Source organism: Aspergillus fijiensis, assembly GCF_003184825.1.
Source record: "Aspergillus fijiensis CBS 313.89 unplaced genomic scaffold BO72scaffold_2, whole genome shotgun sequence".
Lineage (NCBI taxonomy): Eukaryota > Fungi > Ascomycota > Eurotiomycetes > Eurotiales > Aspergillaceae > Aspergillus > Aspergillus fijiensis.
This window is the reverse complement of record NW_024468978.1, coordinates 424,572-447,537: the sequence shown is the minus strand read 5'-3', so window position 1 is coordinate 447,537 and position 22,966 is coordinate 424,572. Positions and strand designations below refer to the sequence as shown.

Sequence of the window (22,966 nt, the reverse complement as noted above, 5' to 3'; positions counted from 1 at the left end):
CCGAACAACGTGATTGAGCGAAGTCAGACGGGATCAATACACATCAGGAAGGGCGTTCGACCTCTCAGGGCCAGGAATCCGGCTTCTATTGTATGTTCGCCTGGCTCACATGAGCAAGTAGCTTTCGTAACACTCATGTCGTCGGAGATTAGTGACAGTTGCCCTTCAGCACCGTCGAGCTATTCCCACCGGCTGAAATGAGTATTTCATCCCTATGCAAGGGGTTATAACGGCGGGCGACTCTTGCCGATAAGATGGGTAAAAAAAAAACCAGGTGAAGGAACTCTCAGATTTTGAGGGCATACAGCCCCGCGCCTTCTTCACCCCACAACACCAGCCTGCTTCTGGGCTCCCTCCACCTGCCTCACCGGGGTCCTGTACAGCATAAGCATCCCCTTGCTCCCCATCGACGGCTCCTTCTTCGCTGCATCATCCAGCCCCATCATGCGATCCAGCGCCCGATTCTGCAGCGTCGCGATGTTGCTGCTCGTGGCCCAATACAGCAGCAGCGCCGCGGGCGTCTCGTAGAGATACGTCGACAGCCCGACGTTCAGCGCCATGATCTGGACGAAGGTGCGGAGCGCGCGGAGGGACAGGTGTTTGGGCAGCTGCGCGCGCGGCAGGTCCGCCAGCTCCGCCAGCCGGGGCACCTTCCACCCGATGTGGATGTTGAGGAGGATGGACGCGGTGAGCACGGCGGGCAGCACCCCCGTGGTGTCCCCGGCCAGGAGGTCGGGGAACCAGAGCGCGCCCTCGGCCGCGAGCGTGGGCTCGACGGGGACGCGATTCGCCGTGTCCGACCCGACCAGCCGCAGCAGCCAGGCCAGGAGCCCGCTCTCGCACCCCGCCATCGCCCGGATCGTCTCCATCACCGACAGCCACGCCGGTATCGGCAGCAGGAACATCCCCTTCCAGTACCGGCTGATCCCCAGCCGGCGGAACATCGCCTTGCGTTGGCGCGCGACCGCGACCGCCGTCTCCGTCCGCACCGAGGGTTGGCGGCGCCCGCTTGATTCTTGCATACTTTGAAGTTGTTGCTGTTGCTGCTGCTGCTGCTGCTCCCGCTTCGCGCTGATGCTCGAGCGGTAGTAGTTCTGCCAGCAGGCGAGGAGGGGTTGCGCGGCTCGCTCGCGGCGCCCTTGGAGCTTCGTGTAGATTTGGATTGGGAGGGCGATGAAGGTTCGCACGATGAGCGCCGTCAGCGGGATGGTGTAGGCCCACGGTAGGCCGGAGAGGTTGTGGACGCCGTGAATCAGCCAGGAGGAGTCCATGATTTCGGCCAGGAAGGGAGCTGGTCGTGTGGGGTGGAAGTGGCGTGTTTGGTGTCGGGGTGGTGGTGCTCTTGTTGTTGCTGTTGTTGTTACGCGGCGGAGGAGGGTTGGGCGGGCGAGGCGCACGGGGTGGTGGTACATGGTTGCGGTTGGGTGGGAGGTCAATCGGGGTTGGATTTGTTGATTGATGTGTGTGTGTGTGTGTGTGTGTGTGTATTATGGGGAGAGAGAGAGGAATAATATATACAAGGAGAAGAGGAGCATACAATAGATGCTGGGAGCAAAGATATTTAGAGAAGTTGTAAATAGGATGATGGATGGATCCACTATGAGTAGAAAATGGCCGCGGAGATTAGTTACTGTATGTACAGTACCAAAGTTACAGTATGGGACTAGTCACGTGCTGATAATACCACGACCAACTGGTCAGAAGCTATCTTATCGATCCTGTGACACGTCAGCCGGCGGGAACTGCCTGCTTGAGATCCACCACTTAAGTTAGTTACGCAACTTATTTACGTATTTCTCCACGCTGTCAACTTGCTTCCTTCTTTCCTTCAATCCCTTTCGACCTCTACCATGTTCGTCCCTCACTGAACCATGATGCTGCTCATACTAAAGTCCTTCCTCACCTTTCTCGCCCTCCTCGCCACCTGCGTTCTCTTGCCTCAGCTACCCCTGGCCCTTCTCCGCCTGGTGCTCCGCGCTGTGGGATGGGCCGTGCAGAAACGAACCAGGTCTCGTCGCGAGTACATCGTATCGCGCGTCCGCGCCGAGGAAGAGGAGCTCGCCAGAAAGAGATCTACTAAACCAGCATCGACAGAAGATGAGGATTGGGAAAAGGTCGATACCTCCTCTAGTGCCAGTTCCGGAACAGCTGGCACCAGGACCAGCGATGACTGGAATGGAATCATCGGGTTCTTCCACCCGTTCTGGTATGTCCCCTCCCTCTACACATGCTTATCAAAAATTGAACATCGTGTAGCAACGCCGGAGGTGGAGGTGAACGTGTCCTCTGGGAAGCCGTGAGAGCGACCCAGAAGCGCTGGCCCAAGGCCATTTGCGCCATCTACACGGGCGATCACGAAGTCAACAAGACAGCCATGCTGGAACGGGTTGCAGTAAGTCTCGTCCCTGCTCAAGAAATGCATGGAATCTGACATACCAGAACCGGTTTAACATACACCTACATGCCCCCACCGTCGTGCTGCTTTACCTGACCACCCGCAAATACGTGGTTAGCAGCATGTACCCCTACATGACTCTACTGGGCCAGTCCCTCGGCTCTCTAGTTGTTGCCTACGATGCTTTCAATCTACTCGTTCCGGACGTCTTCGTCGATACCATGGGATACGCCTTCACCTTGGCCTTTAGCAAGCTACTCTTCCCTTCCGTCCCGACTGGCGCCTATGTACATTACCCCACCATCTCCACCGACATGCTTAGCTCTCTGGATGACCAGACTGGCACCAAGGGTATCAACGCCGGTGCTGGAAAGGGTTTCAAGGGCCAGGTTAAGCGCAGGTACTGGATCCTTTTTGCTAAACTCTACGGCTGGGTTGGCGGCCATGTTGACGTCGTTATGTGCAATTCCTCCTGGACGTCTGCCCATGTCCGCAGCCTCTGGGGTCCTTCCCGGAAGACCAACACTTTCGAGGAACCAACAGTCATTTTCCCGCCCACCGCGGTGTCTGAACTCGAATCCACTATCCACGTCGACGCCGCAACGGAGGCATCCCGGGAACCCGTTATTCTTTACATCGCCCAGTTCCGACCAGAAAAGAACCATCCTCTGCTTCTGCGCTCCTTCGCCCGCTTCCTCCAAAATTACCGCAACAAGGCTTCTTCTTCGGAGTCTGGAAAAGAACCCAAGCTTATTCTCATCGGCTCCGTCCGCCACGCCTCGCCTGATGAGACGCATATCTACAACCTCCGCTTGCTCGCCCACGAACTGCGCATTCGCGACAACACGACATTCCTCTGCGACGCCAGCTGGCCCACCATCCTTGAGCATCTCGCAGCCGCCTCCGTTGGCGTCAATACCATGTGGAACGAACACTTCGGCATTTGCGTTGTGGAGTATCAGGCCGCGGGGTTGATTAGTGTTGTCCATGACTCCGGCGGCCCTCGTGAGGATATCGTCGTTGACCTTGGCGACGGCGCAACGGGTTTCAGGGCGAATACGGAGGACGAGTTTGCCGCTGCATTTGAGGCCGCCTTGGCTCTCCCGGAAGAAGAGAAGGTTGCGATGCGGCTGAGAGCGCGCAAGTCCGCGCTTAGGTTCACCGAGGAGGAGTTCTCTCTAAAGTGGATTAAAGAGGTTGAGAAGTTGGTGCAGTTGAAGGGAAACCAAGGGTGACAGATAGCAGATAGTTCGTTGTCAGGCTACTTTTCTTCCTGTGTGAAGCTGGCGATGCGTGCTTCTATACTGGGATAGGGTAAAGTGGCGGCTAAATAATGTTTGCATCTTCATACCACAAGCTGTTCGCTTAGGCCATATGAGATCTGCTTTGTAACCATACCTCAATGGCGCTTATATCTCCTGAGTGCAAATAGTGAAATGATATAAATATATCTTTCGTCCGTCCAATCTAGCATGAGCACATCGAATACATATCCGTCACAAGGAAGCAAGTTAACCTTGTGGAACCAAACTATAACTAGTTGGCTGGCAACAAAAGATCCCGCCGCCAAGCCCCTCTCGGCTGTGTCGTCATGCCCCGCGGAATTAATTATTCATGCATGCAGAGAGACATTCTTTTATCTTTTCTGCTTCCTTTTGGTACACCACAAGCCCCCAGCCCCCACTTTCTCCTCTACCAATTGGCTCTATTCTCCCTACCCATCTTGTCCCACGAGAATCAATCCCGCACTCCTTCGAATGTCCTCTCGTGCTATCCGCAAGCTGCAGAAGCAGCGCGAACAACAAATACAAGCCGAGCAGGAGAATGACGGATCCAGTGACGATGAGCTGGTCTCGCGACCCGCAAAGCCGAAACTCAACGCCTTCGACCTTCTGAATTCCTTTGGCGACGGTGATGATGAGGAAGATGATGATGATGATGACGACGCCCACGCCGACGAACAGTCCGAGAAAGAAGTTGAGGTGTCGGAGCCGGTGACTCAGCCCGCGCAAGAAGCGAAGGAGGATGAGGAAGAAGATGAAGAGCAAGAGGAAAGGGAAGCTGCCAGAACCGTGAAGCCCGCAGGGTCAGGGAAGAAGAATAAGAAGAAGAACAAGAACAAGAAAAAGAAGGCGACCGCCGCCGCCAACGCCTTCACCACCACCACCACCACCACCGCCACGACCGCCAAAGCAAGGAAATCAGCCGGCGCAGTCACGACAGGCGAAGATGAGATCGACCGCGCGCTCAAGGCACTAGCTGTCGACCCCAAACACCCCACAGCGGGCGGGGATGGCTGGGGCCGTGATACTTCGTTTGCGAAAACACCGGAGGATCTACTGGGCATCGATCCACGGAATCTCAATGCGACGAACGAGATGCGCAAGTTGTTTGGGAATGTGGTGCTGGAGAACTTTGATCAGGATACTACTGGGCCGGGTGGGCGTCGGAGGGATCGCGGACCAGAGACGCTGGACCTGGGACAGGCCCTGACGGGCAGGTATAGCCCCGCGAGCAGGGGCCAGAGTCTGGCTGGCGTGACGCTGCGGCGCAATGTCCTCATGCAAGGCAAGGATGAATGGCCCCGGGCGCCCAGCGGAGGGCTGGGTATGGAGCTGGTCGAGAAACGCGCGGACGGCAATACACTCTACAAGATCCTCCACAATGCTGCGTACACCGATGTGCAGAGGCAGTTTGAGATCTGCGTGGAGTCGATGGATCCCCAGCGCATGATCCACCTCTTACAGTACAACCCCTACCACATCTCCACCCTGCTCCAGGTGTCGGAGATCGCTAAGCACCAAGGTGATCACGCCGTCTCCGCGGATCTGCTTGAGCGGGCGCTTTTCAATATCGGGCGCTCGGCTCATTCCTCTTTCGGGAACCTGCTGAAGCAAGGACGGGCAAAGCTGGATTTCGTGCAGGAGGCCAACCGTGAACTCTGGCTTGTTGGCTGGCGGTATATTGCGAATCTGGGTATGAAGGGCACGTGGCGGACGGCGTATGAGTGGGCCAAGTTGCTTCTGAGCCTCAATGACAGTGATCCGTACTGCATGCGCCTGCTGATCGATCACTTGGCCCTTCGTGGCCGAGAGTACTCCCACTTTGTGGAGCTATGCACACAGACTCGGCTGAGCAAGGAGTGGGGGACTCTTCCCAACATTCAATGCTCGCTCGCCCTGGCATACCTGCGACTAAACAAACCGAAGGAGTGCCGCGACCAGCTCCGCCGAGCCATGTCCCGCTACCCATGGGTATTCTGCAAGCTCGCGCAGGAATTGGACATTCAGCCCATGCCCAAGCGCATCTGGGGCAAGATGCCGCCTACCACTGCCCACGAAATGCTCACCGAACTTTACATCTCTCGGGCCAAGGATCTCTGGAACACTCCGGAAGCGGTCTCCTTGATCGTGGAAGTGGCCGACACTCTGTCGGATGAAGAGGAGCCGGTCGAACCGCCGGCAATCACGCTGGACATTGCACGCCACGTCGTGCTTTCGGATATCCCTAAGGTCACGACTTTTCTTCCGGGACGGTTCATCTCTGGCAGGATTTCGGCGTCTGACCCTCTTCCGCCGCATGAGTCGGAGGCGCATCGCCAACAGTCCGATCCCACTCCGTCTTACCTGGCACAATCCCCGGCTGCGAACCGACCTCAGTGGCTTCGGGATCTTTTAGACCAGCTCAACAACGGCGGGATTCAATTCCCCGGGTTCAACCGTGATGGCGACGCTGGCGACGAGGTCATTGGGGACGAGGACGCATCGGGCGGCGGCGGCGAGACGACCAATGCACGTGGGCCCCCAGGCGCGGACCAGCAACCACAGCTGGAGCAGTGGCTGTTGGGCGACGGCATGCATGCGCTTCAGGCTTTCCTGCAGCAGTACGGTGTGGACCGAGGAAACTGGGGGGACGTCGTCGACTATTCCCCTCTGACCGAGTATGTGGATGGGTTGGACTCTATTCAGCCCGAGTCGGCACGCGAAACCTTATTGGCAGGCCCTATTCGCGAGGCGATGGGTGAGCTGACGGCTGTCATGCTGGAGGATGAATTGCAGCTGTTTCGGTACGGTGAAGAGGAGGATGTTTGATACCCTGATGGCTACTTGAGTTTTATGTGTAGGCTATCATGACTAGTATTTATGAATTAGAGGGTAAGGCCAGAAGGTTGTGGTGTCAGCGACTATTGATCGAGCGTGAATTAAGTAGGGGTGATGTAGACCGGCATTAAGCGAGGATGAATGTAGATCTACATCACCGAAAATATATTGATTGTGAACGAACCCGTTATCAGGCAAGTAGTAGATCAAATGCCTAGTACTAGTACTCTTTCTTACCATAAGCACATAAGCAAGATGCAGAATAAGACAAGCCACTGCAGACGCCTAACGACATTATCGTGTATGAACCGGATGCACTTGCAGTATAGATAGTATAGATAAGAGAAGAGAAAGATGATGACATGCGCTCCCGATGCGGTGGGCGAGCTTAGTCAGGCAACAACCAACCGGCCATCCGTCATCGATCCCGTGAGTCAATCAATCAATCAATGAAAGGAAGGAAAGAAGGAAAAGACTCGAACCGTACTAATTTAGCTGCGTCCTTCGCTACGTTCTTCTTCATGTTCTTTTTTCTTTCTTTTTTCCCTTTCCCTTTCCCATTCCCTTTCCCACCGTTGTCTGACTATCTATCCACCTCTCAAACTCTTCAATCCCTTCTGTGGAAATTCATTCTGACTGTGTGGTTTCATTCTTTGCCCTCGCACTTCATGCGCTCTGACCACCGAGGAACCCTACCGTAGCCGCTGTCACCGCATTTCTCTCCGACGAGCCGATCCCTTATCTTTCTCTCACAGTTCACGAATTGACTGCACTGCGATTGACCCCGAGTCGGCCCCCTTTCCCCTCTCCCTCCCAAAACCTCAAGCCCTCGACATGGCGACACCGTTGTCAGGCGACAGCCTCGTCCCCATGGCCGAATCCGTATCTTTGACGTCGCGCGAAGCAGCGTCTGGACTGCTTGGCTCCATTTCGCTCACCTGCTGGATTTTCCTTCTTGTATGAATGACCCTATACCCAACAGGACTGGGTGCGCCTGTGTGAAGCAAGCTATGCTGATTGGGGAATGTGCATAGGTTCCTCAGCTCATCGAGAACTACCGCAATGGCAACGCCGAAGCCATCTCCCTCCTCTTCCTCTTTGTCTGGTTCGTCGGCGACATCACCAACCTCATCGGCGGCGCCTGGGCCGGCCTAGTCCCCGTCATTGTCGCCATTGCCGTCTACTTCTGTATCGCAGACGGCGTCCTCATCAGCCAATGTCTGTACTATAAGGCCCGCAACTCGCGCCAAGCCGCGGCGCGCCATCGTCGGAGACGCTCCTCCGTGGAAACCCCGGACACGGTCACGCCCTTGCTGGGCCGACGGTTCAGCGACGCGGTCGAGCACCATCGTCCGGTTGCGCGCCGGGCGGAGGGTTATGTCCAGGGCAGTACCTCGGGGCCCGAAGACACTCTCGCGAAGATCGTTGAGGAGAATGACGTCGGTCGCAAGGCGTGGGTCAAGAACTTCAGCAGTGTGCTGGCTATCTGCGTCATCGGCATGGCGGGCTGGACCATGGCCTGGCAGACGGGCGTCTGGAAGCCAGCCCCCAAGGAGGTGGATGGCGGAGTGGACATGGCACCGGGCGCGATGGTGCTGGGATATATTAGCGCGCTTTGCTATCTGGGGTGAGTTCATATGCATTCAGTGAACCCATGGTGTTGGCAGTTTGGGGGTTGTAGTTGTTGGGAGGGGAAATTTGGTTGCTAACAAACAACAGTGCGCGTCTGCCGCAGATCTATAAGAACTACTGCGAAAAGTCATGCGAGGGTATGTGTCACCATGTGTCACCCCGCCGGAAGCCGGGCCCGGATTTGCTGACACTTGTTACATACAGGACTTTCACTTCTGTTCTTCATCCTTTCCCTCATGGGAAATCTGACTTATGGCGCTGGGGTAAGGCCAAGTCTGGACTTGATTCTGAGAGTCAATGGGCTGACTGTTTGCATCTACAGATTCTCTGCCACTCCACGGAGCGGAACTATATCATTACAAACGTGCCGTGGCTGATTGGCTCCTTGGGCACAATGATCGAGGATGTGACGATATTCATCCAATTTCGACTCTATGCTGTTCAGAACCCCGAGGATACGGTATAGGTGTTATACATCTGGTTTTGTCTGATTAAAATATGCGGCTGGTTTAGCGTGTGTTATCTTTGTGCTGGCAGGTTGGGGTTGTGCTTTATTATGTATTGGGCGGTTGCTGCTTTTGAAAAGTTTTTTGCTTGCCTTTCCGTGCGACTGCTTCATCTTGTATATTTATTTTTCAAGACATCTTGTAACTCATGACCATTACAAGCAGAGTAGCATGTGGTGGCTATCACATGCGTGTTCTAATTCGGCATGAAGGCCTAGACCGGCGGTCTACAGAATCTTAAATGCTGTTTGATTACAATCTACCAAACAATCCGGGGACGAGGTTTTGCTCATGGTCGCATGACAGACATTGCAGGAGAGCTGGGGCACCTAAGCTCGAAACGTAGCTAAGCAACAAGCATAACACGACATAGAAATCAAAACGAGTACGGAACAGCCCTCCGTACAAACTTTTGACTATAAAGATCCCACGGGGCCCGGAATCCTAGCGTCATCCGGGTCCAGTACCTCTGTCACGTCGAAAAGCCCATCATGCAAGCCGGAGCGCCCAGTCCCACCGGATAGCCATTGTCCGTTTGATTCGTTGTTCTTTTAATTTTCCCATTTTGATCTTCGTGTGGTCGAGAATTGTTAGGTACAGGAGATGCGAGGGGGCGAGAAGAGGGAGATGGAAGATGATAGGAAACGAGGAAGCAAACAGGAAGTGATGAGGGGGAATCCAGATCCAATGAAAAGCGGATTTAGGACATTTAGTCGAAAAGACCGAAGCCCATGTCCTCGTCGGACTCCTCCTTCTCTGTAGGGAATGTATTAGCCAGCTGGTCCTGTCATAACGATTGCAAGCGAATCGGGTGGTGGAAAAAGAAGCACATACCCTCCTCCTTCTTCTCCTCAGCAGCCTCGGCGGGAGCAGCAGCGCCACCGGCAGCAGCGGCGGGGGCGGCAGCGGCGGGACCACCGGAGCCAACGTTGGTCAGGAGATCCTTGATGTCCTTGCCCTCGAGAGCCTGTAGGTAAAGAAAAACCAGCGGTGAGCGTCTGAATTTGATAGTAGAGATAAAATCGATCGAAGTCGTTGCGGAATGCTGGTGGAGAAAATTGCGCAGGTCGCGGAAGTGAAGCACGGATTCAATTAGATTGTATTTACCTTGGCGAAGATGGAAGTCCAGATGGGCTCGATCTCAGGAACCTTGGCGGCAGAGATGAGGGTCTGGAGCTTGTCGGCCTGTGTTCAATGGAAAAAAAGACTCCTAGTCAGCTTTGATTGTTCCCATGTTCCTTGCTGAAAAAACCATGTGCGAGATATCCGGATTTCCCTTCCCCTTGCCCTGGTCGAGTTGGAACCGTGTCGCAGCTTTCTTTTTTGAAGATTGGTGAAAATTTCCATCGCTGTACTGATAGTCTTTCTCCGATTTGCGTTCTCCTTTTCTTTTCGCGACCTTGTACTTCGTTCTTGTCGCCTTTCCAATATTCCCAGCACCATTTCCATGCGACTCAAGGGGGGAGGGTCCTCCAGATATCAAATACCAGACACAATGATAACCGAGTCAACGTTCAATCAAGGACAATGGGGAATACGTACGGTGACCTCGACGCCGTCATCGGCGAGGATGAGGGCCGCGTAGGAGCAAGCGAGCTCAGCAGTAGACATGATGGTCGACGGGAGGTTGGACTGGACTGGAGTCTCGAGAGGGATGGGGATTAGGGAAGAGGAAAAAGGACGAAAGGGACTTTTTTGTAACTGGCCTGGTCGAGAAGGGGAGTCGGACGAGGGAGTGACTAACGCTTCACCCACTACGGAAGTTGTGTGTTTCCGCCGCGTCAAAGCCCTCGCTTAGGGCTGCTCCGTCTTGGGTTTAGCGCCAGTACAATCCGTGACTTCCACCCTAGTCCCGATACGGTCATGCCGCTCGGCGATGCCATCATCATCTACTGCTCTGCTCCGTAATCTACTTGCTCCGTACTTACTCATTTATCATCATCTGATGCTGCCGGGTCATTATTCCAGACCAACCTTGAACTTGCCTTGATCGCGTCCCTTTTTCACTCTCTCACGGCGCATTTGGTTTGGTTTCATACATACTTCTAAACCCTCTAATCTACACCTCATCTCCTTCCCTCCCTCTCCCCTCCCTCTTCCCCCCCCCTCACCTTTGTATCATGGACTCCCCCGCCGTCCCCGCCCCGCTGAATCCCAAGGAGCAACCCATCCTCGAGCGCCTCCTGCGCACCCGCGATGCGCTCCTCCTCCTTAAACAAGACAAGTCGACCTACATCAAATCCCGCGACGTGCTGCCGATGTACGAAGAGGTTATTGCCGAGGTGGAGAAGCTCAATGCCGTTCGGAAGGAAGAAGACCGCCGGCTGACACATAACCGACGTTAGCACTGAGTGGGCCTGTGCATGAAGATTCGATTGTGCGATGGTGTCGCTGACTTTCTCCTTTTTTTGGGGGGTTGGATTTAGTGGATTATGTCCTCGACGATTGTTTCCAGTTGATCTCCTTGCTATTCTTGACGGTGGGGAGAAACAATGAAGCTCCGGCGCTGTAGGTCCCTCATTGATTGATCGCCCAACTGCACTGTCCGCCGTCATCTGACTCTTATCGCGTGCAGATACTCTCTTGCGACCACGGTTCAGGTATGTGGTTGTGCTGGTTTGTTTCCCGGTCCCCGGTTCTAACACCCCCGACTCTAGCGACTCCTCGACCACCTCGAAGAAGCGGGCTTCTACAGCGCTAAAGACCTGAGCTCGATCACCAAGACTCTCGCCAACACGAACGAGACCCTCGAGCGCTGTCGCGATGCGTACTCGCCTGCCCTGATCACGCTGTTGGAAAGTCGCCTGGAGAAGTGCCAATTGCAGCTCGAGAAGCTACAGAGCGGGCTCGCCAAACTGAGCCCGGGGTTGGCGTCCATCCATGAGACGCTGGTCTCGGTTCTGCGGTCGACCTCCGCCGTCAACACTCGTTCAAAGGTAGGACTTCTCGGTGGTTTCGCACGAGCCCGCTAACCTAGCCACCAGTTCTCGGCCTCAGAGGTCAACAACCTGCGCGAGCAGCTGAAGAAAGTCCAAGCGAGCATGAAGGACGGACAATTTGTCGATACAGATGGCGTACCCCTGCCTGGGGCTCAGGATGCGACTAAGACTCTACTGGAACGGTGCTGGCGCTGGACGGAGATTGTTCTGGAACGGTACGTTGACGCTGCTCACTGACCTGTCCGAAAACTAGTCGCTGACTCTATCGTAGGGAAGGCAAAATTGATGAGCGCTTCCAAGAACAATACGACCGGTTGATCGATATCAAAAACCAGCTCGATCGGCTTTCCGTCACACAGGCGTGGTCTCTCCGCGAGACGGATCTTTTCGGCTACCAGCGGAAACTTGACCGCATCGATGAAGCGCGGGTCAATGGGAATTTCGTCGACAATGAGGGGAACGTGGCGGATGTCCATGCGCAAAGGGTAGGGTTGATCCGAGACGGGGACGGGTAATGGGATGTGCGCTGACTGGTGGGTGGTTACAGACTTTGCTCTATCTGATCCGACGAAGCTACGGATACATCTATTCCCTGTTGATCTCATCCGAGCCAGTTTCGGAGGCCTTGCTGCCGGTGTACAATCAGCTACAGACGCTGCGCAAATGCCTGCTGGAGGTGCAGGAGTCCGGGGGAGTGTCTAATTCGCGCGAGCTTTACCCATACAGCATGAAGGCGTGTATTTCCCGGCGTATCTGGTACGGCTCAAGCTAATCTTTGTGACAGTTGAACTCGATTGACAACATGCGGGTGGATGGCAAGTTCTACGTGGGAACTGATATCCCCGAAGGACAGGGCAGCGTGAATGCCTTGTTGGCGGAATGCTATGATATTGTGTGGGAGTTGCGGGCAGCCGTGACGGATGAGGAGAAGTCTGCATGAGAAGATGATGCTGATGCTGCTGATGCTGCTGCTGCTGTTGTTCTTAATTTTGTTGTTGTTGTTTGCTGTTTATGCTGTTGCTACTATTTTATGTGTAGTTATTAACTAATGGCGGGGCAGGCTCACTTGAACTACTGACTTATGTGCGAGAAGGAAAGGGTGGTGGACTTTGGACCCGAGGTGTTTGGCGTACTGACGATAATTGTGATTGTGATTGTGATTTTTCTATTCCATGTTTACTGACAAATGTGAGATTTGAGACTAGGTAGTGAGTAAGTTAGTATACCGTGCAGAGTAGTAAGTAACTTAGTGAGTTGAGGAGAGAGACAATTGAATGCCTGATTACATCATTTTCCGCTCCACCCCGCCCGGGTTGATGTCAGCCCCACTTCCACATGCTTGCTTGCTTGCTTGCTTATACTCATACAATCTCATTGAAAGTAAATAATAAACAACATCTCCTCCCACTTAATCTATCCACTTAATCTATCCACTTTCTTCTTTTTCTTCCTACTTCATACGCCTCGCTAAATTAACCCAGCCCCAATCACACACCCCCCGCCAACAACCACTAAAAACCATGACAGAAACCCTGCGCCCCGCCTTTGTCGACCGCCCGCGGCCCCTGCTCTCCTACGGGATTCCCTTCCCCGCCGCCGCCGCCCACCATGTCGACAACCTGTTCCACGCCTCCCGAGTCTACATCATCTGCTCCGGATCCCTGGCGCGCAACACCGACGCACTGGACCGACTGGTCGCCGCAATTGGCGAGAAGAAAGTGGTCGGGAAACGGATCGGCATGCAGAGCCACACGCTCTGGTCCGAGGTCCTGGAGGTTGCGAACGCCGCGCGAGAAATCGAAGCCGATTGCTTGATTACTCTTGGGGCTGGCAGCCTGACCGATGCAGCCAAAGTGATTGCGTTGGTGAGTCGGTCGATCGTCCTCTATCCTATCATCCCACTATGAGCCCCCCAGTTCCCGGAGGAAAATACGCACAATGTACATTACGAACTGGCTGTCGGGTCGTATCTAAATCTATACCATGACCCCGCAGCCGAGCCCACCCACCCACCCACCAGATACATATACATCCAACACCCAACCACCACCACCACAATTACCATTAACAAAATGCATAACTAAACAACTAATGCTCTTCCCCGGATAAGGCCCTAGCCAACAACGCAACGACAATGACGGACCTCGCCACCCTCCCCACGGGCCCCTCCCAATCCCCAGACCTCCACCCGCCCTCCATCCCGATCATCTCGATCCCCACCTCCCTCTCCGCCGGCGAATACAGCTCGTTCGCAGGCGCGACGCACGACACGACACGCCGGAAGCACACGTTCCAGTACCCGATCCGGGGCCCGGGGCTGGTGATCCTGGACCCGGCGCTGACGACGACGACACCGGCGCGGGTGTGGCTGTCGACGGGGGTGCGCGCCGTGGACCACGGGGTCGAGACCTACTGCGCCGTGCGGGGCACGACCACCGAGACGGACCAGCTGTCCCTGCACGCGCTGGGCCTGCTGGTCCCCGGCTTGATTCGGACCGCCCGCGACCCCGCGGACGCCGAGGCGCGGCTGGACTGTCAGCTTGGTTCGGTGGATGCCATGGCGGCCGTGACGGCCGAGCAGGGCGCGCTGCAGTTGGGGGCGAGTCATGGGATTGGGCATCAGGTTGGTCTTTCCTTACCCCTAAACATAAACATAAACATAAACATGTACCCGAACCTTTGCGCTTTGGTTTCCTCCTCGTTCTTGTCAATCAGGACCTTGGTTCTGGATTGGTGGGGTTGGAAAGACATTCGGAAAGGCAGAACTAGACACAAAGGCTAACGCCAAGGGGCGATGTTTCCCCCGCCCCGAACGTCTATAGTTAGGTCCCCTCGGCGTCGGTCACGGCGAAACCTCCTGTATCCTGCTGCCTGCCGTCTGCAAGTACAATGCGGCGCACGGGGCGAACCGGGACCGGCAGGAGAAGCTGAAGCAGTTCCTCGTCAAACGGGCCGAGGTGGTGGAGGTCTTGCGCCGCCAGGGGAAGGAGGAGCTGGACCGGGTGGATCTGGGCGATGTGCTGGACGCGGTCATCCGCGAGCTGGGCATGCCCCGCTCCCTCCGCGAGGTTGGGGTCGGCCGGGACCAGCTGGACGGCCTGGCGGAGAATAGTCTGCACGATCGGTGGTGTCAGACGAATCCCGTGCCCCTGAAGGAGAAGAGCCAGGTGTTGGAGATTTTGGAGATGGTGGTGCAGTGAGAGGTCAGGAAGGAGGTCTAGTTGTGGCCAACAAGACGGGAGTGCCGCAGACCATATATCGATAGACGGTCCCCGAGGCGTCAACACATCTTACAGTTTTAAGCTTGCGGCGAGCTACGACAGAATCATCATTCCAAACATCATCAGTGCTCCAATACACCCGAACACGACACGACATAATAGATCTCTAGCTCAATTATAACTAGTACGTAGCTCCTTCCTACCTACGTAAAGCATCAAGCACCTGTATCGCTGTACAAAGTAACAAAAAAGAACCCGGTATTTCCATAGCCCTAACATCAACTCATAATGATATCGAAGAAAAAATCAGTTGAAATAGCTGCGAATCGCCGCCTGGTTGTCCGGGTTCACACCGGCCAGGATCTGATCCGCGTTCAAGCCCGTCGTGGCCACCAACTGCTTCGCCGAGTTGGCCACCCGACCAGCTGTCTGGCCCTGCAGAGTCTCCGCCTCCAACGCCTGCACAATGTATCCGAACACCTTGTCGGCGTTCGACAGCACAGCCGGGTTTTGTCTATTTCTGGTTAGCCTCTAATCGCTGCACTGCTCGAACAGCGAACTTACTGGTCAATGAGCTGGGCAAGGAAGGAATAAGCATAGGGAGCGGCCTCCTCATCGAAGGTAATCGGCAAAGTGGTCAACCACGTAGCCACAACCTCCTGCGCGTTTTGCACCTTGCTCGAGTTGTAGTGCAGAATCTTGGCGATACTTGCCGACGCATTCTCCGTGGCAAATACGTGCTCTTCCGTGCGCGCCTGGTTGATTTGCGTCACCTGCAGCAGGCTAGGGATGCTGGCTGCCACAAAGTCGCTCCAGGCGGCGCCACCCTTCTGCGCCGCAACACCCACACCGTAGGCAGCAGCCTGTCGGTTAGCCGCGTTGGCATCCTGCAGACCGGCCGCCAGCGGCTGCATGATGTGATCCTTGTACTTCCAAGACTCCTGGCCGCAGAACTCCAGGACATCGTCCATAATGCACAGAGCCCATTGACGCTGGGTCGGGTCTTGGCTGCTGATAAACGCATCGTAGAAAGGCATAAGCTGTTCCCAAGCAGGCAGGAATGTCGTGCCCTGGTTCTTGAAAATGGTGTGGAAGGCCTTGTTCATGTCACTAAGCAGGTTCTGATCGTCCTCGATGGCGTACTCATAGTCCAGGTTATCGTCCTCACCGTCATCGGCCTCGGCGCGATCTTCCAAACGGGCCTTGACACGGACCTGGTAATCCTCTAGCGTCGACTTGGACGACTCGATGAATGCCTGCATGTGCTGCTGGGTGAGGCAGTTCTGGCCCACAACTTCCACCGACTCGTAGAAACACTGGTACATCTCAGCGAGCGTGTCCACGGTAGGCTCAGCGCTCAAAACCTCGATGATCTTCTCAGCAACCTTGTTCCAGATGCCAGCGAACCCACTAGACTGTTCGCCGTGGGCCTTCTTGTAGGAGTTGAGAAGCTGAGGAATGAGCTTAGCCGACGACACCCGCACAGGATCGTGGAAGAAGAATGCAAGTCCTGGAACGGCGATCTTCTCCATCGTGTCCAACACGTAGGGCTCGAAGGCACCCTCCAAGATCTGAGCGTAGATGGTGATCAGCTCAATAGCAGTATTCTTGTCCTCCAGCGCGCTGGTCTTGATACCGATGATCTTGCCCTTGAGAGGCACCAGCTCCCAGCCCTCATCCTGATCGACTTGGTCAATCTGATCCTCGTCATCGAGCAACTGGATGTCAGCCTTGGCGGCCGCAACACTCAACAAAGGCGGCATCACGCCCGGAAGATAGGGGACGAAGTCCTGCCCCAACACCCGGCACATGCGGCCCCAGCAGTGGAGCAAGTACTGTGATTGCGGGTCATCTGCATCGACAATGTTGGCCTGGATGTTGCCCAGCAGCTGTACCAGGTTCAGAGCATCTTGACCCATCTTTTCCTTGCCAACAGCCAGAGCAATGAGGGTGGCACACTCCATGGCCTTGGCACGGAGCAGGCGATACTCCTTGGATTGCTCTTCCTTCAGAACGTTGAACAACAATGGCATCAGGGTATCGTAGTATTGATCGAAAGCGTTCTCGGCGGAGTCGGCGATGGTGGCGATGGTAGATAGAGCCTGCTCCTGCACGTAGCGCTTAGGGCTGCGCAGCAGCTGGAGGAGGTGACGCAGAAGTTCAGCCAAGTAGGGCTCAAGGATCTTCCTCTCCGCCTCTTCGCAGAAGTTTACCAGGGCTGCAGCGGCGTGAGCCTGAACGCGGGGCTCAGTGCTGTCGAGTACGGGAATGATGTTGGTAAGCACCACAGAATGGTACTTCTCTTGCATGGTGCCAGCAAAGTCTGTGCTCATTTGACCCAAGGCATTGCAGCCGGCATACCGCACGCGCGGGTGGGGGTCTTGAAGAGCGGGGACAACCAACTGAAGAACCTGGTCAAGTTCACCAACCATCAAGTCGCGGCAACCTTCCGAGATGGCCGAAATAGCCATGAGCGCGGCATGGCGATCGCGCCAAGCAGAAGAAGACATCATACGAGGAATCCACGCAAATGTAGCGGGCAAGATAACCTGGCCTCCGAGCTTGTTGGCCAACCGGTCCATGCACTGTTCACCAGCAACGTGGTTGAGGTCGCTCTCTTCCAGATCAAGCTGATAAGGTCAGTGTTGGTCCAAACTCTTTGCGAAGCAGCGCTCAAATCAACTCACATCCTCAGAAGCGTTCCATTCTTCAGCATCATCGTCATCAATACCGATGTCGGTCATCAAGCTCAGACATTGAGTGACCATCTGCTGTGCGAACTCGGGGTTCTTCTTGCACATCGAGGGAGCATAGTCGGCAAAAGTGGCCATCAGTTCCAAGGCATTTTGACGGACTTGATCACTGAGATCCTTATCGGCAATCACACTGATACTGAAAGTGACCAAGTTGTTGAACATGGTCTTGAACATCTTGGGGCAGATCTCAGCCAACTCAATGAGTGCCAAGAAGGCAGAAGAGAGTTCGTCGCTCTCAGACGACTCCTTGAGCGGGGGCAAGATGTTGAGCAAGTCGGGCATGAGCGGGAAGAACTTAGGTTGCGACTTCTTGGAGATCGAGCGGAAGAACGAAGCGAAGGCCTCCATGGCTGCAATGCGCACCTATACCCCTGGTCAATACTCCATCGAGGAAGGTTTCCAGCGGAAAACGTACCGAAACAACGTCATCCTTGAAGCCCTTGCTGAAGACACCAACCACGGCATCCTCGTGAGACTTTTCGATGATTCCGGGAGTGGTCGAGAAGATGCGGAAAGCGGCCTCACGCAGACCAGCCTCGGGGGACTGACTAGCCTGGAAAAGGACCCCCAGCAACTCGGGCCATTGGTCGCCTGCACACCGTTGTCAGCACGTAAACATGACCCTCTCCCATCAAACAATGTGCATACCGTTATCGGTGTACTGTCTGGCGATCTCAGCCACGGCATCTCCGATCTTCTTGCGAACGTCGGTGACGGACTCGCTCGTCAGGCAAGTCACCAGCTTTTGCCGGATGATTAATCTTTGTTCTCCGGTCAGGGTCGAGAAGAGCTCCTTGGCCTCATTGGAAATGGGATCTTTGCGGGTCTTGGTCGCCATTCTTCTGAACAGAACAGCGGAGAAGGAGCGGGTCTAGAGAAGACGAACGATGAGCATTTGGGACCTATAGACCGCATGGCTGAATACACAATCTGGACGGATGGAAACACATCCAGCCCGCCCACCCGTTGTATTCTTTGTTCCGGATAGCGCAACACCTACCAAGACATCCTCCGCACCCTGAATCTGCTCCGCTAAGCCCATCAGCAGAACATCAGGGCGGTTCTGAATCCAATCATTGTTCAACTGTTCTTCCGCCTGGGTACGGACCGCATTGTCGGGGGTAGAGAGGGCGCGCAACAGCTGCGAGAGAGCCGAGTGGACCTCGGGAGGGAGCAATGACATTTTAACGGACTGGATTCAATCAATCTAGACAGTTAACCCGCCAAAACTGCTTAGATTGAAGTATAGAAGAACGCGGATTCAGCGCTTGAACCCGGGGGGTTGTGTGGTGTCGGGTTGAGGGTGGGTTAAGGTGGGAAGGAAGGAGGTTGTTTAGGCTCTCTGGGAAATATTGTTTTTGGTGGGGGGGCGGCAGCGAAAAAAAAGTTCGTGACAGGTCGATTGGAGGGAAGGCGGTCGGAAGCCTTCAAGCAAAGATCGTGGACTGAATATTGATTCTGGAATATTTAAAAAAGAAAAGCGCAACTCAGCATTGCAGCCGATCCAGAAAACGGCAGGTGGACACCAAGCAACGGAGGAAGAGAAAAGAGGGAGAGGAGGGGAAAGTTGAAAGGGGAAGAAAGCCTTAGAGAAAGAGAGACAAGAAAGAGGTTTAGTTGGGTAAAGTCACTAAAGTGAAGAAAGAGAGAGGGAGGGGGGGGGGAAGTGTACAATTGGTATTGGTCCCGTATCCAATGGGATAATTCAGCCACTAATGCAGTGGTAAAAATCGAAAAGAGCAAACAATACAGGGTAGTACTACAATACGGCGGACTGCCAACGAGCTAGTCCTAGTCCGGACTAAGCCTAGATTCTCCAGGCACTGATCTGCCCATTCAGGCATCAGTTCAGGCATCCCAGGCAACCAGCTCAGCATTCAATCGGCAGATCATCAGCCCAATTATGCGCAGATGAGTACTATTTACTACCTCCATTGGTTGATATTACAATGTCCACTCAGCAATCCAAGCCGCTTCTCGTCTTTGTACTTGTTCTTTCAATTCGCTCGTGAGATCTACCTCAGCCCAAAGAGACTTCACCATGCGGATGTGAATCAGGGAATCTAACACTACGCACTTTGACCAGGGTACCATCGCGCCAAACAATACCCTCAATCCGAGAGAGGTCAAGCCGGGAAGAGAAAGAAGAAGGGAGAGAAATCTCCAGAAAGATCGCCAATAGAGTTACACAGATACGAGATGGGCTATGACAAACATTAGACAAACAGGAAAGTAAAGAGACATAATTACATATAGCTTTCTATCTTCGTACGCAACCACGACCTTGGAATTCACCGAGAAGTAGCCCGGCCTAGGATGAATACACCCGCAATCACCGCGGCCAAGGTCACAATCGCTCCAGGCAACAGTAGCTCGTTGGGAACTCCGGCAATGAACTGCTCCTCGGCGTGGTGTGCAGGGAAGGACTGAGCCCGGGGGGGCTTGGCCACTAGCACCTCCTCCTCGGTTCGTTCCTCAGAGATCACACTTTTCTCCTCGACAGGACGGGTCGGAGCTGGTTGAGGATCCAGCGTAGCCGGAATTGGAGGCTGGCTAGGATCGTGCACGAACAGATCGACCTTGTCTCTATGCGACAGACGCGCGAGACTCACAGCATCAGACAGATCCTGATCTGTGGTGATTGAAACGGTGTCGCCTTCGTTGTCCATATAACTGAGAGCATAGCCCGTGTTGCTGAGCTTGCCGTCTTCGCTGATTGGAGCACCGCCGACGGCCTCTACCTCGGGACCCAATTTGGCCGATACTTGAGCGACCAGCTCGGCGACACCGGCAGCAGGAAGAACATTAACGCGGTGCACTCGTCCACTGGGAGCTTTGAATTTGAACGGAAACGAGATGTGTTCCGCATGGTGCGGCTCCGCGTATTCCGAATGCTCATCCCCACCGTGGTGGGAGGCAGACTCGTTGGGGAGAACGCTGTCCCGAGTGTCATAACTAGCCTTGGGTGACTCGGGGCTGATCACTGACCGCTGAGCGGGCTGCTGGCTTCCTGAGACCATTGAGTCTGACTCGTGGTCCATTGAGAGCCAGAACTTGTTCCATGCGGGACCCTCATCGTCTTGTGACGACATGGTATTGATCTGCTGGGATATTAGATTCAGGACCATTGAAAGCTTGGGTTCAAACTGACCTGTTCCAGAGTCGCATATGTCAACTTGAGCACATCCACCATACCCACAATCTCGCCTGCATCGTTCATAACAGGCAGGTTCAGGTAGTGTCCGTCTAAATATCTCTGCTATTAGCCCTGTTCTCTAACATAATCTCAGGCTGGTGTACATACCGTGCATTTTCCGAAGCGCAGCTTGGATACTCATGTCGCTGGGGGCAAAATCCGGGTGAGGGGTCATGACGCGAACAACACTGCAAGTGGCGGGGTCAAGTCCCGGAGCAATGACACGCAGTACGATGTCCTTGCTGGTGAAGATGCCGGTAATAGAGCCCTGGTCCTGTACGAGAAGGGCGGTGGTGTGGTGCTCTTTCATCAAAGCAGCCGCTTCCTTGACGGTTGTGCGGACAGAGACGGTGGTCGGGGGCATGCCATCTAGGACAGACTCCAGCGTCGGGCCGGACATCTTATGCCGCAAAGCTTCGACGTACTGAATGATTTGCTGGGGCTGGCTGGAGCCGAGTTCGGTCTGGACACCTTCCAAGGCGTCGTAGAGTTTGCGGGAAGAGCTGTAGGCACGTTCCAGTTTCTCCATCGCATCGTAGAAGCATTTCGTAATATCAAGCACACCGGAAATGTCCTGATTCTCATCCATGACGGGCAAATGGCGGAATCCCTTGCGCACCATCAGATCGAGAGCATCGGTGGCGCTTGTGTCGGTCCTGGCGCAAAGAGGGTTCTTGGTCATGATCTCAGCCACCGTGACTTCACGCGCCTTGTGGCCTGCTCCCACCACCCGGAAAGCGAGATCCTTCGCGGTGAAGATACCAGAGATACGGTCATCATCGTCGGTAACCAGTACGCAGTCTTCTCTCTTGGCGGCCATCAACTGGGCGGCTTCGGCAATGGTAGTATTAGGCTTAATCTGCAGGGCTTGGCTGGGTTTCAAAGCAAGAACGGTGCCGGGAGGAGCTTTGCGAGAACGGTTTGCTCTGGTCGTGTGTTGGCGCTTCTTGTTGAGGTCGGCCTCCAATTTTCGCCGAATCGCCTGGATTGAAGGAGTAGTTAGACTTGAGTCAAGGCTGGGATGACCCCCCTTTAAGCAAATTTTCCTTATGTTTTCATGTTCTCGCAACTCCATGGAGATGGCTTCAGACTTCGACCCATGTTACGACTGATCACCGGTGCAGCGAAGTAGAGAGAAGAAAAAAACCTCAAGAAGAGAATCAAGTGGAGAATCAAGCATACCTCATCGCGCTTGGACTGATTTTGACGCTGTCGACTGCTGGCAGCACTCATGGTGTTGCTTCCAATATCGCTGGACGCGGTCTGCGGGGTGTGTACAGTGGAGGAGGTGTCCGGACGAGGACGAGGAATGTGACTGTCTTGAAAGTCGGGCAGCCTGCCTCTGCCGACCGTTTTGTGGTTGATGGTTCCTTTAAAAGTGGGTGTGGATGACATGTCCCCGGTCGGTGACTGGCGGAGCTGACTTAAAGTCGGTCTGTGTTTGGACGAACCGGTTCAGAAAGAGAAGCGGAGACTACCTAGTTAACAGCCTGATTGTAGACAACCGGGACTTTAAGGAGATAGAGAGAGGGTGACTAGTCTTCTCGAAACGGGAGGAGAGAGAGATGCAACCACGCAAAGACAAGAAGGAACAGAGAGTGAAAACGAGGAAGAAATTTGAGGATGAAGTTGATTCACAAGAAAGATACGGTACAAACCAGGGGAGGGAGGGAGGTAGGTAGGGAGAGTGGGGGGGGGGAGAGAAAGAATAGGAATTGGGGACGAAGGAGGTTTCCCAACTTAGTTCTAGTTCGGCCAAACTATTTACTTGTTATTGACAGTTTCAACTCTCAGGGAGGGAAGTGGACGACGGAGACTGCATCTTTCTCCCCCCCCAATGGGGACCACTTCAATACATACAGAACCACCCACCCTCCGCCACGCATGCCATCCACCAAGCCATCAAGATCCGCAGGAGTAAACAAAATACCGTATTAGTGTACCGTAATGATGGATCGGCCATTGCCACTAAACCATTCAAGGGGAAAATTGAATGTGAGTCGGGACTCGATTTCATCAGGCCGAAAGCACGTGAACTCATGAACTGCTGCAGTGATGAACGGATCACCCAACCCAACCCGTGACCCAGCCTGAATCTGCCAACTTCGCTCCGTCAAAGGCGGTCAGGCCACTTTCGAATCAGGTCACATGAGAGGAAACGTTACTGCCTAAGGCGTGAAGATACCGCCCCACATCAGCCACACTTTCACACCTCAGGCAC

The 22,966-nt window shown here is 54.5% G+C and overlaps 9 protein-coding genes across 9 annotated transcripts; 5 read left to right on the top strand and 4 right to left on the bottom strand.

Annotated features, from left to right (window-relative positions):
* Positions 1-320: 320 nt before the first annotated feature.
* On the bottom strand, positions 321-1,412 carry BO72DRAFT_419557 (putative mitochondrial export translocase Oxa2; the record flags this gene model as incomplete). Its single annotated transcript, XM_040942669.1, has 1 exon — positions 321-1,412. One exon carries the CDS (start codon positions 1,410-1,412, stop codon positions 321-323), a length of 1,092 nt encoding a protein of 363 aa, XP_040806417.1.
* Positions 1,413-1,742: 330 nt separating this feature from the next.
* Positions 1,743-3,815, top strand: BO72DRAFT_443862 (alpha-1,2-mannosyltransferase ALG11). The gene is made up of 3 exons (XM_040943681.1): positions 1,743-2,206; positions 2,257-2,392; positions 2,440-3,815. Exons 1-3 carry the CDS (start codon positions 1,872-1,874, stop codon positions 3,628-3,630), a joined length of 1,662 nt encoding a protein of 553 aa, XP_040806416.1. The 5' UTR covers positions 1,743-1,871; the 3' UTR covers positions 3,631-3,815.
* Positions 3,816-4,035: 220 nt separating this feature from the next.
* On the top strand, positions 4,036-6,670 carry BO72DRAFT_443861 (transcriptional repressor TCF25 family protein). Its single transcript, XM_040943680.1, has one exon. It carries the CDS (start codon positions 4,153-4,155, stop codon positions 6,484-6,486), a length of 2,334 nt encoding a protein of 777 aa, XP_040806415.1. The 5' UTR covers positions 4,036-4,152; the 3' UTR covers positions 6,487-6,670.
* A 295-nt stretch (positions 6,671-6,965) lies between these two features.
* On the top strand, positions 6,966-8,856 carry BO72DRAFT_443860 (PQ-loop repeat-containing protein). Its single transcript, XM_040943679.1, has 5 exons — positions 6,966-7,452; positions 7,530-8,122; positions 8,215-8,264; positions 8,332-8,390; positions 8,450-8,856. Exons 1-5 carry the CDS (start codon positions 7,330-7,332, stop codon positions 8,591-8,593), a joined length of 969 nt encoding a protein of 322 aa, XP_040806414.1. The 5' UTR covers positions 6,966-7,329; the 3' UTR covers positions 8,594-8,856.
* A 486-nt stretch (positions 8,857-9,342) lies between these two features.
* rpp1 (ribosomal protein P1) lies at positions 9,343-10,292 on the bottom strand (the record flags this gene model as incomplete). The annotated part of the gene is made up of 4 exons (XM_040949797.1): positions 10,176-10,292; positions 9,741-9,818; positions 9,468-9,600; positions 9,343-9,389 (listed from the first exon to the last, which is right to left on the bottom strand). The coding sequence occupies exons 1-4, from the start codon at positions 10,242-10,244 to the stop codon at positions 9,343-9,345; spliced, it is 327 nt and encodes a 108-aa protein (XP_040806413.1). The 5' UTR covers positions 10,245-10,292.
* A 461-nt stretch (positions 10,293-10,753) lies between these two features.
* Positions 10,754-12,630, top strand: BO72DRAFT_508353 (uncharacterized protein; the record flags this gene model as incomplete). The annotated part of the gene is made up of 8 exons (XM_040949292.1): positions 10,754-10,973; positions 11,060-11,141; positions 11,209-11,233; positions 11,291-11,569; positions 11,618-11,787; positions 11,844-12,057; positions 12,120-12,305; positions 12,357-12,630. 8 exons carry the CDS (start codon positions 10,754-10,756, stop codon positions 12,510-12,512), a joined length of 1,332 nt encoding a protein of 443 aa, XP_040806412.1. The 3' UTR covers positions 12,513-12,630.
* A 349-nt stretch (positions 12,631-12,979) lies between these two features.
* Positions 12,980-14,943, top strand: BO72DRAFT_443857 (iron-containing alcohol dehydrogenase). Its single transcript, XM_040943678.1, has 3 exons — positions 12,980-13,437; positions 13,683-14,195; positions 14,395-14,943. Exons 1-3 carry the CDS (start codon positions 13,093-13,095, stop codon positions 14,770-14,772), a joined length of 1,236 nt encoding a protein of 411 aa, XP_040806411.1. The 5' UTR covers positions 12,980-13,092; the 3' UTR covers positions 14,773-14,943.
* On the bottom strand, positions 14,934-19,150 carry BO72DRAFT_419542 (nuclear import receptor PSE1). The gene is made up of 6 exons (XM_040942668.1): positions 18,550-19,150; positions 18,198-18,420; positions 17,965-18,140; positions 17,481-17,912; positions 15,358-17,423; positions 14,934-15,307 (listed from the first exon to the last, which is right to left on the bottom strand). The coding sequence occupies exons 1-6, from the start codon at positions 18,730-18,732 to the stop codon at positions 15,100-15,102; spliced, it is 3,288 nt and encodes a 1,095-aa protein (XP_040806410.1). The 5' UTR covers positions 18,733-19,150; the 3' UTR covers positions 14,934-15,099.
* Positions 19,151-19,700: 550 nt separating this feature from the next.
* Positions 19,701-22,064, bottom strand: BO72DRAFT_89971 (CBS and PB1 domain protein). Its single transcript, XM_040950796.1, has 3 exons — positions 20,854-22,064; positions 20,701-20,795; positions 19,701-20,650 (listed from the first exon to the last, which is right to left on the bottom strand). Exons 1-3 carry the CDS (start codon positions 21,818-21,820, stop codon positions 19,841-19,843), a joined length of 1,872 nt encoding a protein of 623 aa, XP_040806409.1. The 5' UTR covers positions 21,821-22,064; the 3' UTR covers positions 19,701-19,840.
* Between the last annotated feature and the right edge of the window lie 902 nt (positions 22,065-22,966).

Excerpts from the sequence above, each read along its gene's own strand:
- BO72DRAFT_89971 (XM_040950796.1), bottom strand. The coding sequence starts at position 21,820 with ATGGAGTTGCGAGAACATGAAAACATAAGGAAAATTTGCTTAAAGGGG. Across the intron at positions 20,796-20,853 it reads TGCGCTTCGGAAAATGCACG|ACGGACACTACCTGAACCTG; the intron begins GTATGTACACCA and ends AGAGATATTTAG. Across the intron at positions 20,651-20,700 it reads CATATGCGACTCTGGAACAG|ATCAATACCATGTCGTCACA; the intron begins GTCAGTTTGAAC and ends ATATCCCAGCAG.
- BO72DRAFT_443862 (XM_040943681.1), top strand. The coding sequence starts at position 1,872 with ATGATGCTGCTCATACTAAAGTCCTTCCTCACCTTTCTCGCCCTCCTC. Across the intron at positions 2,207-2,256 it reads GGGTTCTTCCACCCGTTCTG|CAACGCCGGAGGTGGAGGTG; the intron begins GTATGTCCCCTC and ends AACATCGTGTAG. Across the intron at positions 2,393-2,439 it reads CCATGCTGGAACGGGTTGCA|AACCGGTTTAACATACACCT; the intron begins GTAAGTCTCGTC and ends CTGACATACCAG.
- BO72DRAFT_443860 (XM_040943679.1), top strand. The coding sequence starts at position 7,330 with ATGGCGACACCGTTGTCAGGCGACAGCCTCGTCCCCATGGCCGAATCC. Across the intron at positions 7,453-7,529 it reads CCTGCTGGATTTTCCTTCTT|GTTCCTCAGCTCATCGAGAA; the intron begins GTATGAATGACC and ends GAATGTGCATAG. Across the intron at positions 8,123-8,214 it reads AGCGCGCTTTGCTATCTGGG|TGCGCGTCTGCCGCAGATCT; the intron begins GTGAGTTCATAT and ends AACAAACAACAG.
- BO72DRAFT_419542 (XM_040942668.1), bottom strand. The coding sequence starts at position 18,732 with ATGTCATTGCTCCCTCCCGAGGTCCACTCGGCTCTCTCGCAGCTGTTG. Across the intron at positions 17,913-17,964 it reads TCAAGGATGACGTTGTTTCG|GTGCGCATTGCAGCCATGGA; the intron begins GTACGTTTTCCG and ends CCAGGGGTATAG. Across the intron at positions 17,424-17,480 it reads AATGGAACGCTTCTGAGGAT|CTTGATCTGGAAGAGAGCGA; the intron begins GTGAGTTGATTT and ends TGACCTTATCAG.
- BO72DRAFT_443857 (XM_040943678.1), top strand. The coding sequence starts at position 13,093 with ATGACAGAAACCCTGCGCCCCGCCTTTGTCGACCGCCCGCGGCCCCTG. Across the intron at positions 13,438-13,682 it reads CAGCCAAAGTGATTGCGTTG|GCCCTAGCCAACAACGCAAC; the intron begins GTGAGTCGGTCG and ends TCCCCGGATAAG. Across the intron at positions 14,196-14,394 it reads GTCATGGGATTGGGCATCAG|TTAGGTCCCCTCGGCGTCGG; the intron begins GTTGGTCTTTCC and ends GAACGTCTATAG.
- BO72DRAFT_443861 (XM_040943680.1), top strand. The coding sequence starts at position 4,153 with ATGTCCTCTCGTGCTATCCGCAAGCTGCAGAAGCAGCGCGAACAACAA.